We start from the raw sequence: 16,657 nt of genomic DNA on the forward strand, positions 1-16,657 counted from the left end.
AGAGCTGTAGGTTAAGTCATGGCTGTTTTCAGGCATCACCAGCTCAGCCTATGCCACAGACACCGAATACAGGCGGTCGGCGAAGAAGAGCTGCCAATGAAGACCCTGATGAGAAAAGGAGAAAGTTCTTGGAGAGAAACCGCGCTGCTGCCTCCAGGTGCCGGCAGAAACGGAAAGTCTGGGTGCAGTCATTGGAGAAGAAAGCTGAGGACCTGAGCTCACTAAATGGCCAGTTACAGGTATGGTATACCTTTTGTTTCAAGGAAAAATCAGGAAGTTGTTTTTTTGTTCTTACGCAGTGATCCTTGATCAGTGGAGCTTAAAACTTTGCATGAAATCAGAAATATAAATTGTTTTATAATTGGTGGCTCAGCTCGGGCTTGAAATTCAGAACTAGTTGCATATAGCAGTAAAATTAGAGGATAAAAACATACTAATATTTCAAGATATGTAAATTTAGGAATCATACCCTTCCATCCTTTGTTCCATTTGAAGTAACTTTCAACCTGTGATACTAAACTAAGATGACAGGATGTGTTGGAATAAACACTTATAAGGAAAGTAATAGTCTTACCTTGAACACATTTTGCTCTTTATTTGTATCATGGCATGGGTTATTTGAGTAAGTTTTGGGCTTATTTCCTTTAGTTCTTTTCAACTTCACTTTTTTTCCTTTAAAGTGAATGTAAGGCTTGTGAAAAGTGCCAGGTTGATATCAGTGGCTACTGAGGGCCTCTTTTGCCCACAGAATGGGTACAGCAGTGGCATTGTAAATTTTAACCAGCAGCACCTAAATCCTATAGAGATGAAGTGTGCTATAAGAGGGTAGGGGTAGTGTATGTTGCAGGTAATTTTTCCACCTCATCTGATCTTAGAAAGTCGCCATGTGGATGTACTTTTCCCCAATAAAACAATCCATGACCCTTTTGTTTAAACTACTATTAAATATTAAAGCGTACTTTCTTAATGTTTTCCAGCAGCACATTAAAAAATGGCAGAAATTATTGTTTTCAAAATAAAAAGTCTAAAAGCTTTGTTCTGAAAGTTGCTGAAAGGAAAAACTGTGAAGCATTCATTTAGAAAATGCGGTGAGACTTATTTTATATATATTCAAGTGTCGCTTGTTTTTCTTCATCAGAGCTGTTCACTGAGTCAAATTCACAGATCATCATCTTCCTATGAAAACTCACCTCTCCTGCTGTTTGGTATAGAAAACACCACAATTTGATCAACAGGAAAGTAGGGCATGTTGAGGTTATTTTTTATCATGTAATCAAAGCTACAGCGTATCAGTCATCTTCATGTTCGTGTCTTTAAAAATATTCAGCATCCCAGACCCTGAAATGTAAAAGATTCCTACCTGAGCACACACCGTGAAATGGTTTCCTGTGTTCCAAGAGTCGTGACACTCTGCACAAGCATTAGTTAAATTTCCTGCAAATATGTATTCTTCTCACACCTGTTCAGTCTTTAGACATACTCATTTAGTGCCCTCAATTAAGTCCATTAATTACATAATAATACGTAGCACTGTAGCTTAAATAATCAAAGAAAGGAGCAAAGGAGAATGAAAAAAATCAGCCATAATTCAGTTTTTTAGTGAAAGTAATGTTTGGTATCATGTGAACTGTCTTTCACATATATATGCCAAGTTTTAGAACAAAAAAATCACATAAGTTCAATAAACAAAATGTTTACAAGTGTTAATTCAGTAACAGTGAATTCAAGAAAGATTGTCTTACAGTCTACCAAAAGCAAAACTGTTAACTATAAAGAACAGCAAAACTTGAAAATTGGATATCAGAGAAACAATTACACTGTGCTTTATGTGAAAACATTATTCAATCATATATTTCCATAATAATAACTTGACACAGCTGATCAGCAGAGTGGGCAGTAATGACCCATGATTATTTACTTTATATTTAATAGAAAATTTAATGAGTTTGGAGTTTTGCCTTAATGCAGGTTTAGTAAATTTTTAGTTTAATGTATAAGTGGCCTGCCCAGCTGAATTTACCAAGAGTCACATTTCCAAAAGCAGGTTCATAGTGGAACACCTGCACTGCATTGCTGCATGTAACAATTCTGACTCCATTCAGTGCTGTTACTGGCTTTCTCATAATGCCTGTGTCAGAGGCTCCCATGGCAGTGGCAAGGGCTTTAAGACTGCAAGCTGGTGACAGTACGTATGAACTTTGAAGAGGTTTAACTTGGTTGATGTGTGTATTTTTTTGTATGTATTTTGTATGTATTTTTTTCTGTATATTAACTTCTATCAAGTTCTTCTTATAAATGTTTGAAGGTAACTTCATTTTGAAGCAGTATTTTTCAAATATTTGCTTAAAGGAAAATTTCCATCTATTACATCACCAGTAACATATATAGGTTACTTAGTCTGCCTTTGTTATAGGTTCTGCTGTGTAAGTTTTTTTCATGCTTCTAATATTTTGAAGGTTATTCACTGTTTTGATTCTTGAGAACTGTGTTTTCTATTTGTTGTTGACTTGTTTATTGATCTTAAATTTTATTCCTCACCTTGTGTGGCCTCTGTGCCTTGCACAATCCTGCAGGGTATAAGAAGGTACTGACAGTGCTCACAGTGGCCACTGAGCCACATTGCAGGATCAGATGCCAAAGTGCATTACATGTGCTGTATTTGGTCCCTGTTGCTTTAATAATCTTAAAAGGTGAAGCTTTGTAAGAATGGCCTGTCTTCCTCATGAAGTCCCAGTGGGTTTTCAGTGAGCAGCAATTGAGTGATGATTTGTACTGATGCTGCAGAAGCTGTTTAGGAAGGCTAAATTTTGAAAGTATGCCCATAAGTAAAGATCCTTTCCCATAGAGGAAGCTGCCCAAAAAGGAAGCAGGAAGAATGCTGTTTAACTCAGCCACAGGCAGTCCCCTATCCCGAGAAGTCACATTTACCTGCCTCTGATGATACTTTGAGTAATAACATATCACAAGTGTTGTCCCACACCATGCTGAGTAAGGGCTAATGTGGTCCCATGGTCCCACTATTACATCTGCATTTTGGATACAGGGAAGAGTAGGCAGATAAAAAAGAATGTGTCATAGACTGTGTCCTCCCTTTGTAAGAGTGCAGAAGGGAAGGCATCTTTTGAAGGATGGAGTGCAGGTACAAGTCAATATACTGTCCTCCAGAAACCTTCTTTCTAATGCTAGCACATTTTGAAATGCAGGAACATACAAATTCTTCTCAACAGCATGTGAGCTATATTAGGTACTTTTTAAAAGAGTTGTTGGTTCCTGCACTTGGTTCTGTCTCACTGATGATGGGAACCTTTCCAATGTGGAAATCTGAAGTAATCTTTGTTCATGCCACCTGTTAAAAGTGTTTATTTCATGTGTTTCTTTGTAGCTGTTTTCCACAGGTTAACCACATATGTAATGACCACCACACATACACATGTTTTGAATGAGATGGAAGGACTTACTGTTGTCACAAGCAAATATGTATAAGAACGGGTTCTAAACAGCCCCCTTTACCAGTTAGAAGTGGTTCTTACTGGTGATACATAAATGGCAACCATAGATTCCTTTCTGTGCCATTCCCCATCCCAGTGTCCAGCAGACAGAACTCTGTTCTAGTGTCACGAGTGGTGTGTGCATTGTATGTGGTACTGTTGGCACCAGTGGTGTTGTTATGGAATATACAGCTACCATTGTTCTAGAAATCACCTCAGTCTCTTTTATATAGGAATGCTGATCCATGTTTTTCAAGTTTGCTTTAATAGGATAATGTATTGCTTTTTGTATTTATGATAGCAGTGGTCTTAATATTTTTGATACAGCTGACATTGAGCTATAAACTGTATTATAAAAACTTTTCATAAACATATAATTTTACTTCCACAGATGAACAGCAACTTCATGCTTATGTGTGCTGTTTGTATATAAAATTCTTCCTTAAAATGTGGGAGGTGTAAGAGAAAATTTCTGCAAACCTTTTCCTGATTGCCAGAGTGCCTTTGAACTGGTAGAACTATATTTCATAGTCTTGGACACTGTTGCTTCTGTAGGTCATCAGGTGTCTCAAAACTACATCAGTGTGCTTTTTGCTACCCAACCTCTTTCAATTCTGTGTAGCTGCCTGCATATCAAGATTTGTGGCTCCTCAGTAAGTAACTTGGTGAACTAAGGGCAGACAGAACTGGAGGCAGTAGTCCTGTGCTTTCTTAACAGCCTGAGGTTTCAGGGCATGTAGTGCCGCCTGGTAGAGAATCTGTGGGGCTTTTGGTTGGGTTTCTATCATTGCAAACCTTTTTGTTTGCAGTCACATTTTTCTTTCATTACAAATGTCTGTGAAGTCAGATTTTTGGCATCTTCCAGCTTTTGCTTTTAATAAAAAGTTTCTAAAGGGTATTCTACACATAAAAGGACTGAATAGAAAAGGAGACCTTAAGAGGATTTTGCAGGTATAAGGGCTTGAAATTTGTTATCTTCTAAATGGAGACAGAGGGAACACAAAAGAGGAGCTTTTCTTTGAACAATCTGATATTTTAGTTACTTAGTGTAATTAAACCTAATAAGTTCTGTTCTGGAAGAATTGTTTTCTTTTGGAATCCTTTAACTTGTAATTCATCTCATCTCTGGCTGCATTGCCTTATTTCTTGCTTGCAAGTAAATAGGTTGACTTTCTTGTAGTTTATTTTGCAGATAATTTCAGATGCCATCTAGTTTCCCTCTGCTGTTTGTTTTTTTCTTTAACTTGCTTCTAAATGCAGAAACATAAACATTTACTGAATAATTATGTCACATGTGTGGTATGTTACAATAATATGCAGAGGTTCTTGTATTTGAAGTAACTTCAAGTGTTAATAGAAAAGATTTATATTCAAAATAAAATAACCCATGAAAAACACATATTGTGTCCAGATACGTGGATCACAAAGCATTACAGATAATTTGATTCATAAATATTTTTCTACTCTATAAAGTAAAAATGGGTCTCTCAAAATGCCACACCATTCTTAATTTGGATTGTCACATGCAATGCAGTTACATAGCACTCCTCATCACTAGGCACCAAGCTGCTTTCCAGGGAAGGTAAGTATTGCAGCTCTCCATTTACAAATGGCCAAGTTGGAGCACAAAGCAGTGAGATGACCTTGCTCAAGGTCACCCAGCAGTGGAAAGGCAGAGTCTGGAAATGAATCCAGACACTGGATTGTGCAGGTGCTGTCTCTTAGATTGCACTGTGCTTTAGTGACATCTCCGGATTTTGTCATTATTATCAATGATTCCTTCAGAGACCATGTTTATGTATGGCTGCCAAAATAAAAATCAGTCTGGAGATCAACCAATATTTGCTAAATTATTTTCCACTACATGAGATTTTCTTTTTTGAAGTCCAAGTATAAATAGAGTCACTAGAAAATTATTCTGCATCGGCTTTTTGGATTTTCTATTTTTCCCTTTTTTAATGTTGGCTGTGACATTTGTTAAAATGTGTGGAGCTAAATGTAGGTTTACTCTGATTAGAATTCATCACAAAACCTTCCAGAAGAGTCTTACAGTAGCTGGATCATGTGAATGAGAATATATGTGGACTCTGCATCTGCAAACTGAAAAACATAAATTATATTTTTTAGTAAAACCCAAGCATATCCCAGTGAATGTAACAAAGCTAGCCAAGTTTCAGATAATATTTGCATTTTCTAAGATAAAATAAATATATATATATTTGCAGTATATACCAAATTGAAACTGCTTGTGTTTCAGCTACCCCTGAATGAACAACTGAAAATCCTATAAAACTTAATGCTTACCTTCAAAACGTGTGTAGTTTGAGCCTGGTAAAGTACATAACTTTCTTCTCCTTTAGAACGAAGTCACCCTGCTGAGAAATGAAGTGGCACAGCTGAAACAGCTTCTTCTGGCTCATAAAGATTGCCCTGTAACTGCCATGCAGAAGAAATCTGGCTATCATAGTGAGTAATGTTCCATTACCTATAGCCTGAGGCTGCATCAATGAAATACTGCCAAAATGAACTGAATGAGCATTAAAATTGAGAACTGTGGTTCTAATATTACATATATTACATTAAAGATCTCTTTTTTTGTAAGCTTGAAGTTAATGGAAGATAGGAAATATTACGTGATATTTTAAAATATATGTTTAAGTCAAAATTGAATTGTTGCATAACATTGAAAGGTTTATGTTGGTTTAATGAATGCATATGATAATTAACATTTAAAGACTATCAGTTACTACACCTGCTTTGGAAAATATAATTAAAGTATTAAGAGCACACGATAAACCATTTTTTATACTTTTTCATAGCCTAGTACAGTGAAAGGTCCTTGTGGGTGTTTTTCCTTCATTGTAATGAGATTTCAGTAGAGGTACTATAACAGCTGTCCTCATTTACCATAACATCCAGGATCAGTCAAGCCATTAAAATAATCAGATGCAGGTTCATGGCTCCTACTGTACAATGTCTTCTAGTTTGTTTTGATATCCACATTAAATGACTTCTTTTCTATAGAGAGGGTATTTTTGAAGACAGTTCTAGTATTGAGGAGAATACTGACACTGTCAATACCAAATTTTCTAGTCCATATTTTTATTTTAAGTTGTTCTATTTACATTTCATCCTTCCAGCATTTTAAAGGTTAATTATGCTTTCCTGACTTGTAGCTTCCTTTTTGGCTGTGATACACAGTGCCAGAACCAGCTGCTGCTGCTGTAGAATAAATGGCCAATTTTGTCCATTGTACACAAATTTGTTACAAATAACTGAGCTGGGAATGCATTAGGCAACATTCATAATATATAACCCACAGCTTTCGTTTTTATGATTTAGTGATATTTCAAGATATTTGTAAATGTGAAGATTGTTCCTGCCATATGTAGCCACTTCATTTTAATTTGCCAGTGTCAGTAATTCAGGAGAATAAAGGAACATTTTGTACTGCATGCAAACAGATCCTCAGGTGCTTGCGATAAAACTTAATAGCCACCATCTTTACTTGTAGTCATTGTAAGCAATTTCATCAGAATGGGCAATATTTTTTAATTTAAAAGATTCAGGAGATTTAGCAACTCTGTATTGCCATATATATTTAGAATACTGATTTTGTCAGTTTTGAGCTTATAAATCTTGGTCCTTTGATCTCCAGTCATTTTGACAAGACAGAAAATAGCATCTTGGAGTAAATTGGAACAGTATAGAAATACGTTTGGGATTTATATTAACAATGATTGCTGCAGGGATGAGGCCATTATGGCTCCCATCTGACAGAACAACATAATTTCATACAGAAGCTACTAGGGGGATGGCATTATGCATGCAAGGTTTTTAACAAAAAACCCACACAAAAAACAAAGCATAGGTTTCTTAAATTTTGATGTTTTGAGGATTCATGTTCCTGAATTGGGATGTAAAATATTTCATCGTAAGTCATAAACTGTCAAAGTGATTCCATGCCAAGGATTTCTTTGTTGAAGGATTAGTGAATGGCCTGTCTAGTAGTGCTTCTTTTCAGCCCTCAGTAAAGGACTATCCTTCTGATTCAGTAAAGAATACAAAATGAATCAGACCTAAAATACTCATCACTGGCAAAAGCCTACATTTTAGAGGAAAATAGTATTACGCAAGGAAGTTGGAAGCATAGCTCAGTTTCTTGGAAAGTCTGTTGAAAGTAAAAGCTTAACATGAATGATAGTTGTAATGCCATTCCTCTGAAAGGATTTTGTCACATTATCTCTGCATGAATATTGTTAGGAAAGTATGTTGGCAAAGTGACATATCCACAGTACAGTTTATGAGAGAAAAAAATTGTTTCAGTCAATGTGGTCATGAAAATGGTGTTCCTATAAAGTGTATTTAAATAAACATATTACATTCATAAAATAATCAAAGTAGAATTGCTTCAAAAATGTAGTGAGTGGTTTAACAGTCTTGTCTCTGGAAGAAATTGAAGACCCCAGCCTACAGAGCTCCTGCAGTGCTGACTGTTGTGCACTGCATAGACCACATTTTAACAGCCAAGTCCACAATTTAATGGCTTTTCATGCATTATGCCCTTAAATAGGAACAAATAATCTATCATTTGGCCTTCACTTTTACATATTTTTTAAGATCTTTTGTATTTCCCAAACACATTTTTTTCTCAGGCCAAGTGAAAAGCACAACAATGCATGTAGCCCTTTCTTCTAAAATTGTTTTTGGGATCGTGTTTTCCTTATTTTAAAGTCTTGTGCCTGCTTCAAAAGAGGGTGTCATCAGGACAGAGAAACGAGAAAAATAGATATTTTACTTGGAGTCAGCCAGCTCAAACTTCTTTATTTTCCAGACAAGGATGCTGTTGGTTCTGACTGCATCTTCAGCTGTGGATTGGGAGAGTGCTCTGTATACAAGATATCTAGATGATGTTAATTTATTTTTCATGTTATCTTCTATACTATATAATTTCTAAAAGTCTTCCATAAATACCCCCTTTATTTTGTTAGGGGTTTTTTTGGGCTTATAGTAGGACAAAGGTGAAAACTAATGAGAAGAAAATGTGTTGTGGTATTCCAAGTTTGGGGGTTGTTTTTAAGGGAGAAAGAGTTTTTTTAGATATTTTTCCATATTTTTCACAAAGACATCTTAATATTCAAGAGCATTTTTCAAAACAGAGTACAAAAGAAGATAGAGGCTGCAGTGTAGGGGGCGTTAAAAGGGGCGGTTTGTGTTCTTTCTGTGGCTAGTTTTAAAAAGCAAGATAAAAGGTGACCAGCCAGTTTCAGACCTTGAATGATTTGAACCTCTCAAACCTCTGTGTTCCTGCAGGCTGTTCTGGACAGGCAATGCTTCTTCAGTGCCTGCAGGGGACATTCACAAAGGACAACTCCCTGGAAAAAAGCATTTCTAGGCTTAGGTCCCTCTGTAGTCCCTGCATGGCCTGATGAGAAGTACCATGAGGCTTCTTTCTTGTTAGTGATTATCAGGGGCTGAAAGGAATTCAGGATCATGTCAGTGCTTGTGTACTCACTCCTGTTTTGGTGTAGGTGGGTTTTTCCTTCTGAAGACTGAAATCCCTCCCTCTTTGTTTGCTTACCTTACTGAAAGCTATTGGTAAGCAATGCTTACTGTGGTGGTAACACAGTAGGTAAGAAGCAAATAGCAGCAATGTTTGGCTGTTTGAAAAGGGTACTTCTTAGTATATCCTCAGAAGTCTATGCCTGATTTGGTGCTCTTCAAATCTTCCTTACAGCCCAGTCCAGCCCACATTGTGTTCCATATCCATAGTGGCTTGCTCCTCATGACACAGCCTGTCTAGGAGCTATGTAGCCTTCAGGAAAGTTCATGTGATGTCGCTCTGTAAATTTTCAGCCTTCTAATATACAGCAAATATTATTTCTTTGAATTAATTTCTAATTTGGACTGTGCATTTTCCTTGATGTGAGGCAAAACAGGGGAAGCCATTAAAAAGCTAAATTTTTTTTTTTTTTAATTGTTAGCTACAGTATGATTCTGTTATGTATCAGTCACACTCTTGAAATCACAGTCCTGTGCCTGGCAATTCTTTGGTCAACTAAGAAAAAAAAGAAAAAAAGAATCTGTCAGAGTTTAAGTATGACTTTTCTGTCTTCTTCTAAAAGCCTTTGTTCTTCATTCCGAGTCTTCAGGCTTAAGAAAGCCTTAAGCCATCTCTGTAATAGGATGACTTCTAAATGTCTTCTATATTCGTTGAGTAGATTTTCTTGTTTGGTTTTAATTCTTCACATTGAGGTGTTTTCAGTTTTTGGCCATTGTTCCTGTAAAGTTAGGACTGCATTAGGAAGGGCATTGAAAAAAATTCATATAGCTATTCTTTAGGATGTCACCTAATTTCTAAATATTGGTTTGTAGTTATTGCAAGGACTTATGCTTCCAGTCCAGTTTATTATCATAAATTAGTGCTAGCTCTATGTTTTATTTAATCACCTCTCTGCTGTAGGCTCCCCCTCTCTGCCCCCTAGCATCTGAAAATACATGAATTATATACTTTTGTGTCTCCAGTACAGCATGTTTGTTTATCTGCTCTTGTTTATCTGCTATGATATGAACACTTCTCTTGTACATTGGTGGTCACCTCTGTACTCATAGCTGTTTCTTACATTGCTTGTAGAATCTTCCAGAGCCCATCAAAGTCAGAAAACCAGGCCTTTCTCATGTTCTTTACCACTGTGATATTATTACAGACATTTCTTTTGCGTTCAGAAATGTGTTAAGGAAGACAGAACAGTGGAAGACCTTCCTTTTCTGGCTGAAAGATAGTGATGTACTTCAACCTCTTCTTTGTCTCTGGCTCGTAGCATTTAAAGCTAACCATTTTTATTGAGAATGAGGAGGTTTAGGACAACCCAGACATTGGGAATCAGCAAAAGAAGCTGATAGGAAGATTGAGATTCATAGGAGAATAACAGCAGTTCTGAAGAGGAGGAGCAGGTGTTACAGCAGAGACACTGTATTTGATACATGTCATCCCACTTGCTGCCATTTCATTCTGTCTGAGGAAAAAAAATGCTGCTCTCATAATTAGTAATGGAGTATTTTTCAGGAAGTGGCACTAGGGTTTCTATTTTTAACAAAGTTTTCTTGCTTGTTTTACGTGAGATCTTGTAGGTCTTGCTAGAGGTATGGTAAAGATTATATCCTGTTGAATACTTCTAACTAAATTGGCACTTGTTCTTATTCTTTCTGTTCTTGAATGGGCAAACTCTCCTAAGGGTCACAAATGCCTTTTGGAAATACCTTGATTTTCTTGCTGTTTGCAGTTATTATGAAACCTTTGGATATGCAGTACTTGTCAGCAGATCTAGTTCTGTGTCACCAGTATCTCTCTCCTTTAATGTTTGAACGGTCTGTTTTTTAAAAAGTGCAGGATCTGTAAAACAGTTGGCCTTGTGGATAAGAGCATTCTAACTTCCAAGCTGTTACATTTTACTCTTTGCTCTTTTAGTGCAGTTGAGGAGAGATTGCCACCTTGCTCCTGTAGGCAGTATTTCTGAGAAAAAAAAATTCAGCAGTTTCCTTGCCTACCCATCCTTTTTGACCTTACCATTCTTTTCTAGAAGCAGTCAATAATAGAACAGTTGTTCTCAAGCTTTGAAGAGAAGTTTGTTCTTAGTATGCATAGGGCTGCTCAAAGATCTTTATACTGGGGTCTTGACTTGCTAAATTAGTACATTTTCTTACCCATAGCTGGCATGTCATATAAACTTTATTTCACTATTGGTTTTTCACACTTAATATTCCTTTTAATGCTGCTGTTAGCCTGGTTTTTTGTGGAAATGACGACATGATTCCACAGCACTGCTTGTGTCCCCATGTCAGTGTCATCCTTTCCCATCGTTTCTCTGAGACACTGCTGAACTTGTAGGCCAATCTCAAGCAAATCTGGAAGGGATTGCATAGACAAGACTAGAGAAGATCAAGCTTTGTCCCCTTGCTTTGTCCCAAGCAATAGTTCATGCCTGCTTCTGGTTATGTTTGTATCACGGTGGTCAGTAGCAGTTTAAAAGGGACTTCTAATATGCCACCTGGATACTGGTTTTGGTCTATTTATAAAACTGCTGTGAAAAGTACTTGCAAACATTAAGTATCACAAGTGATATAAAAAAGTTATAATAAAATTCAGCATTAGTATTTCTATTTTTGAGTGAAAACCAGTAGGATAATTTTCTGTTCTTGGTTTTTTAGTTTGGAATTCAAACTTTTAGTTTGGCAGTGTTTGCATAATACCTTGGCTAACTTCTGCAGCTCTGGAAAAAAGGATGATTTTAGCATGACTAGAATGTCTGTGCATGAGGGACATGTTAAGTCATGATAATTTTGGAAATTTTATTTTTGCACAGTGGTAATTTTTTTAACCGGCTTACCCTCTGTCATGGGAAAAAATGATGTAATTCTGTGGCTAATTCACTTTGGTTATGTGGAGAACACCTGAAATATTCTAAAAATATTTTTAAGCCAGCTTTAATGATTTTAAAACCTATTAAGACGCATTTGTAAAATTATGGAACTTCATTCTGTTAAAAGAATGGAGGCTGAAAACTCATGTAAGCATTGTCCAGTAAATATAGTGGTGTAAGTAATATTTTTTCAGGTATCTTAGTCATGATGGCAAGTATTTATTACTGAATGTAGAATTATTCTTGTTTGATTACTAAGCAGACACAATAAATAGCATTTTGTAGTCTGTGAATAATGTTTACTGATGTGAACATGCATCATTAGAATTAGGCATAGTACCCACTGGCTGATTTACTAGGCAGGAAATTTTAATCATGGCCTTGAAGATGTGAAAATGCTCTCGTTTCCTGAATAGTCCATACCGCAGTCTGGTTTTTCTGCTTACAAAATAGTATTTTCTTTTTAAAAAACGGAAATAAGCTTGTTTTTGCAATTTGTGCTGCATTACAGCACGAGTGTTAGCTATTTAGGGGGTGATTGCTGTGGCTGGGAGGCGGTGGGTGCGTTCCAGCACAGAATAAACGAGCTGCTGTTGTTGTTCAGCTGCAGACAAGGACGACAGCTCGGAGGACATCTCGGTGCCCAGCAGCCCGCACACGGAGGCGATCCAGCACAGCTCCGTCAGCACTTCCAACGGCGTCAGCTCCACGTCCAAGGCGGAGGCCGTGGCCACCTCGGTGCTCACGCAGATGGCGGACCAGAGCACGGAGCCCGCGCTGTCCCAGATCGTCCTGGCGCCTCCCTCCCAGGCCCAGCCCTCGGGAAGTTGATTACAAACTTGCTTGCATCAGTTCCTTAGATACACATCTGTGACTTTAAAGGGAAACCAACAACAGACCAGTCTCCATCTAGGAGAAATTGTAGCTTAAAATCATTCATTTTTAAAAATCCAACTTAAATTTGGCTTTAACGATTGGCAGGTGGAAATAAGACGGAACACCAGTTCTAGTCTCTTTGCGAAAGACTTTTTTTTTAAGTATTAGTTTTACTAGTTATTTTTTGTGCTTAATGTGTAAAGTGTGTGTACAGTACAATGTGGTTTATTTCATTTTTAATTTGGTATTATTTTAACAAACATTGGGGTGAATTACTAAAGGTCATCCCCAAGACTGTGATAGGAATATTATGTGACATTTTTATACCAAAGTTCTGCATAGTCCCTATTGACTTTGTAAAGTTAGCAAGGTCATAAAGCACTAGGCAAGAGAAAGACAGTAACAGTAAATTTGCTTTTAGTCTTTTTGCCTTTTTGTTGTTTTGCACATTATGAGAGGAAGAACATTGGAAGAAAAACATTTGGGTTTTTTATGTATAGCATTTTGGTTGGCTTTTAACTGTTGGGGTCTTTAATTTGTTTAATAGGGCCAGTACAGTATATGAGATACAGTACTTATGCACATACCAATCCTAGATGAGGATCATTACTAAATAGATTTGATTTTTTTTTTTAATTGATGTCAGGTGGGTTTTTTTTTCCCACTCCAACACTTGATTCTGGTGGGAGGAGAGCTTTAATTCTCCAGTCAGAATAGACATCTATAACCACCCCTTGTTGCTAGGCTGAAACCAGTTAGAATATTGTAAAATACAGGGTTATCAAGTATGGAATACTTGTTATTCCAAAGTAGGTTGTATTTTGTGGATTTTTGAGTCGCAGACTAAGGAGTTTACTCATGGTTTTGGATGCCAGAAAAGCCTAAAATCCTTCTTCAGACAACTCGACTTTTTTTTGTCATTGTCTTGTATTTGCAAGCTAACTTGTACTTAATTCTTGTGTAAGCACTGTCATCTTTTAGTAGCAAAAATTTTGATACCTTTCTTGTGGAAAAAAAAAATCAGTATCTACCGTATCTTGGAAACAATGTAATTATAATGTGGTGTGTGTGGTGTGTGTGTGAGAATGGTTCAGTAGTTAATGCCAGCAGTCTTTTGCTTGAATGTTTAAAGATGCCTTCAATGTGATGCTGGCTGATAGGTGATTGCAGTTTTAAAATGTTATTTACTGTGCGAACTTGGATAACTAACATTCCATGATGTAGTTTGTTTCTGATGAGATGATTGTAGGTACACTTTTTCTCATTATCCAATCATCTGTAGGATACTGAGTTTTTTAAATGTGCCATTATCTATTTTGATTCTGTACTCATGTTCAAAATACAGTACAATATTTTACAATAGATTAAGTTGTTTTAAAAAAAGTAGATGTGTGCTTTCAGGTCGGAAAACTTTGTATAATAGCAAAAACAGATGCATAGTAGCAACTGGCAGTAAAGCAGGATTCCATTATGTATATAACAAAAATTTAATGCATTTATAATGGGTTGTGTAGTTCATTTGCTCTTCCTTCTCCACACTATACCATGCGTTTTTTAAGTGTCAGTGCCATCAGATTTCTATTCGGTTCAGTTTTAAATCTAAAAATGTAATTGATTCACAGGAAAATATAATTTCTGCAATATATATACAACCATACTGTACTGAAAACTGGACAAAGTATCTAAGTCATATATGTATCATTGCAGGGCTTTAAGCATGAAAATATTAGGGAATTTAAATATTTTGTATTTTAAAACTAAGAAAGTTGTGTTGATAACCTCATGTGTTTAAAAGTCTTACTTTCCCAATTTCAAGATAAAAAGCTGTAACAGATATTGAACGTTTCCAGGATGGTTAAATACAATGGACCTCTCACGAGAAAGAAGTGAATTGCAAAGGCACAAAGTGTGAATTCTGCAAGAAAGCTCTACAGTCACTTTTCATTGTAGGTTTGGTGGACTAGATGCGGCCTCATTGATCATACTATAATTTGCCCTCCTAAAAACAAAGGCTTTTAAATCATATAAGTGGATTTTTTTTATAACAAAACTGTTGCGCTTGTAAAATAAGTCTACATAAGTGTATAGGAGATGTGTAAACAGTTAATGAATTTAACAGTGGGGCTGGAAAAAGAACCATTAAAATCTGTGTTCAGCAAATAGAGAACAGGTATTAGCCGTACTACCATGGATTCCGTTTTGAGACGTTGTCACACTACTTCTGTACTTAGCATTTTGGGTCTTTACATTTGACATGTTTCACAAACTGTACTGTTTTCTTTTTTGTGCAGTTTGCATGAGTAAATCATCAAAGAGAATAAAATCTATCTTTAAGTTATGTTCCTATTTTAATGAAATTATAATTGTTCTAAAAGGCCGCTCTGTCTTCAGCCTTCTTTCTTCATCTTTGCAATTATCAGTGTTTTTCTGGAAGTCATTACTGTAATGTCAAAGTAATGTTATGTAAATGAGAACACGTATGTTTCTTGAGAAAATAAGGTAAATACCATTGCTCTGCAGCTGAGCTTCAGCAGCTGCTGAGGAACAAGCATTGTATCATTAGTTCCAGGAGCCCAAGGTAATCCACAGATAAATGAGTTCATAAACATAGCTTGGTGATCCCAGATGTTGCTCAGCCATTCCTGGTTGCCCTGAGTTCCACAGCAAAAGCACTGTGTGTAATTAGAATTTCCACCTAACTTCCAGTTATTGTAATCTTATTTCAATATACATGAAGCCAGAAATAACAGCTGTAATCAAATAAATGGCTCACAGTTGTGTTGTCAGGGGTTCAGAAAAAATCATGCCCTCACACCTGATGTTTAGAATAGTAAAAATGGTTTGGGCTTATTTATGGATTTGGAAACGTGTGGAATGACACATTCTGTTATCATTTGAAAGCTCGTGCCAGAGCCCCAGTACGAAGGTTTTGAAGGAAATGAAAGAGTAAAGTTGCTGTGTGTCTGCATTTGTTCCATGTATGGACCAAATGAAGTGAAGCTGCACACAACTTGTAACCCAATGAGAAAAATATGTGATGCCTCCCTTGCTTCACTACGTTCTTTTTCTGACTATGAGTTGTGCTGGTGACTCCAGGGGAACAAAAGGCTTTATAACAGGGGTACTCCAGGTGAGGGGAGGAGAACCAGCCCACTTCTTAATGTCTGTGCGGTAAAAAGACTCAGGTTTATATCTTAATTATTCATTTTAAGTAAGGGATTTTTTCTGTTTGCAATGGTAAGAGTGGCTGGGCCTCTAAAAGGAAGATATTGCACTGAGAGAAGGAGATGACAGAAGTGTGGGATGAACAGTGATTTCAGCTACCTGAATTACAGGAGTAATTTGCTTAGAGACAGACACAAACATTTTAATTGGTCATCATAAATGATAATGAGGAGAAAGCATAGTGAAATTAAGTGCATCCTAATAAAGTAAGGTATGTTAAATTGCACTGAAGGAAACTTGAGCAATGCTTCTTGACATGATTAATATACTCATGACAATGTGTCTAATGAAGGCTGTTTGCATTTATATGCTGCCTGTTGCTTCCCTCAGTAGAGACATAATTGGAACTGTGCTCATTTATGCTGCAGAGCAGTCAGTGTTAAGATTGGTTTGCAGTAGTCTTTACATCTGTTTTTAACCATTGTATCAAAAGTAACACAGGTAGGATTTATTTAACTTGTGTAATGCTGTGTAGAGTTGATTTGGATGATTTTATCATGAAATTTTCAAAGTTTCATATTCTTCAGTGGTAATATTCCTTTAAAGTTTAGGGTTTAGTGTGACTTTTTTTTTCTCTCTTATTTTTTCCTTCCTTTATGGAATGTAGGATCATGACCTTTCTTTTTCTTTACTTTCTTCCTGTTCAAA

At 36.5% G+C, this 16,657-nt stretch overlaps 1 protein-coding gene across 6 annotated transcripts in view; it reads left to right on the forward strand.

Moving 5' to 3' along the window:
• The window catches only part of ATF2 (activating transcription factor 2), a 48,603-nt gene extending 33,441 nt beyond the window's left edge, over positions 1-15,162 (forward strand). For all 6 annotated transcript variants that reach the window (XM_054277646.1, XM_054277640.1, XM_054277643.1 and 3 more), the window contains 3 exons: positions 33-239; positions 5,849-5,954; positions 12,513-15,162. In XM_054277646.1, coding sequence (XP_054133621.1) covers positions 33-239; positions 5,849-5,954; positions 12,513-12,739 — 540 coding nt within the window. In that variant the 3' untranslated portion in view covers positions 12,740-15,162. The remainder of the gene's footprint in view (positions 1-32; positions 240-5,848; positions 5,955-12,512) is intronic.
• The last annotated feature ends 1,495 nt before the right edge of the window (positions 15,163-16,657 follow it).

Source organism: Melozone crissalis, unplaced genomic scaffold, assembly GCF_028551555.1.
Source record: "Melozone crissalis strain CALT ecotype California unplaced genomic scaffold, PUWL_Pcris_2 ptg000023l_1, whole genome shotgun sequence".
NCBI classification, from domain to species: Eukaryota; Metazoa; Chordata; class Aves; order Passeriformes; family Passerellidae; genus Melozone; species Melozone crissalis.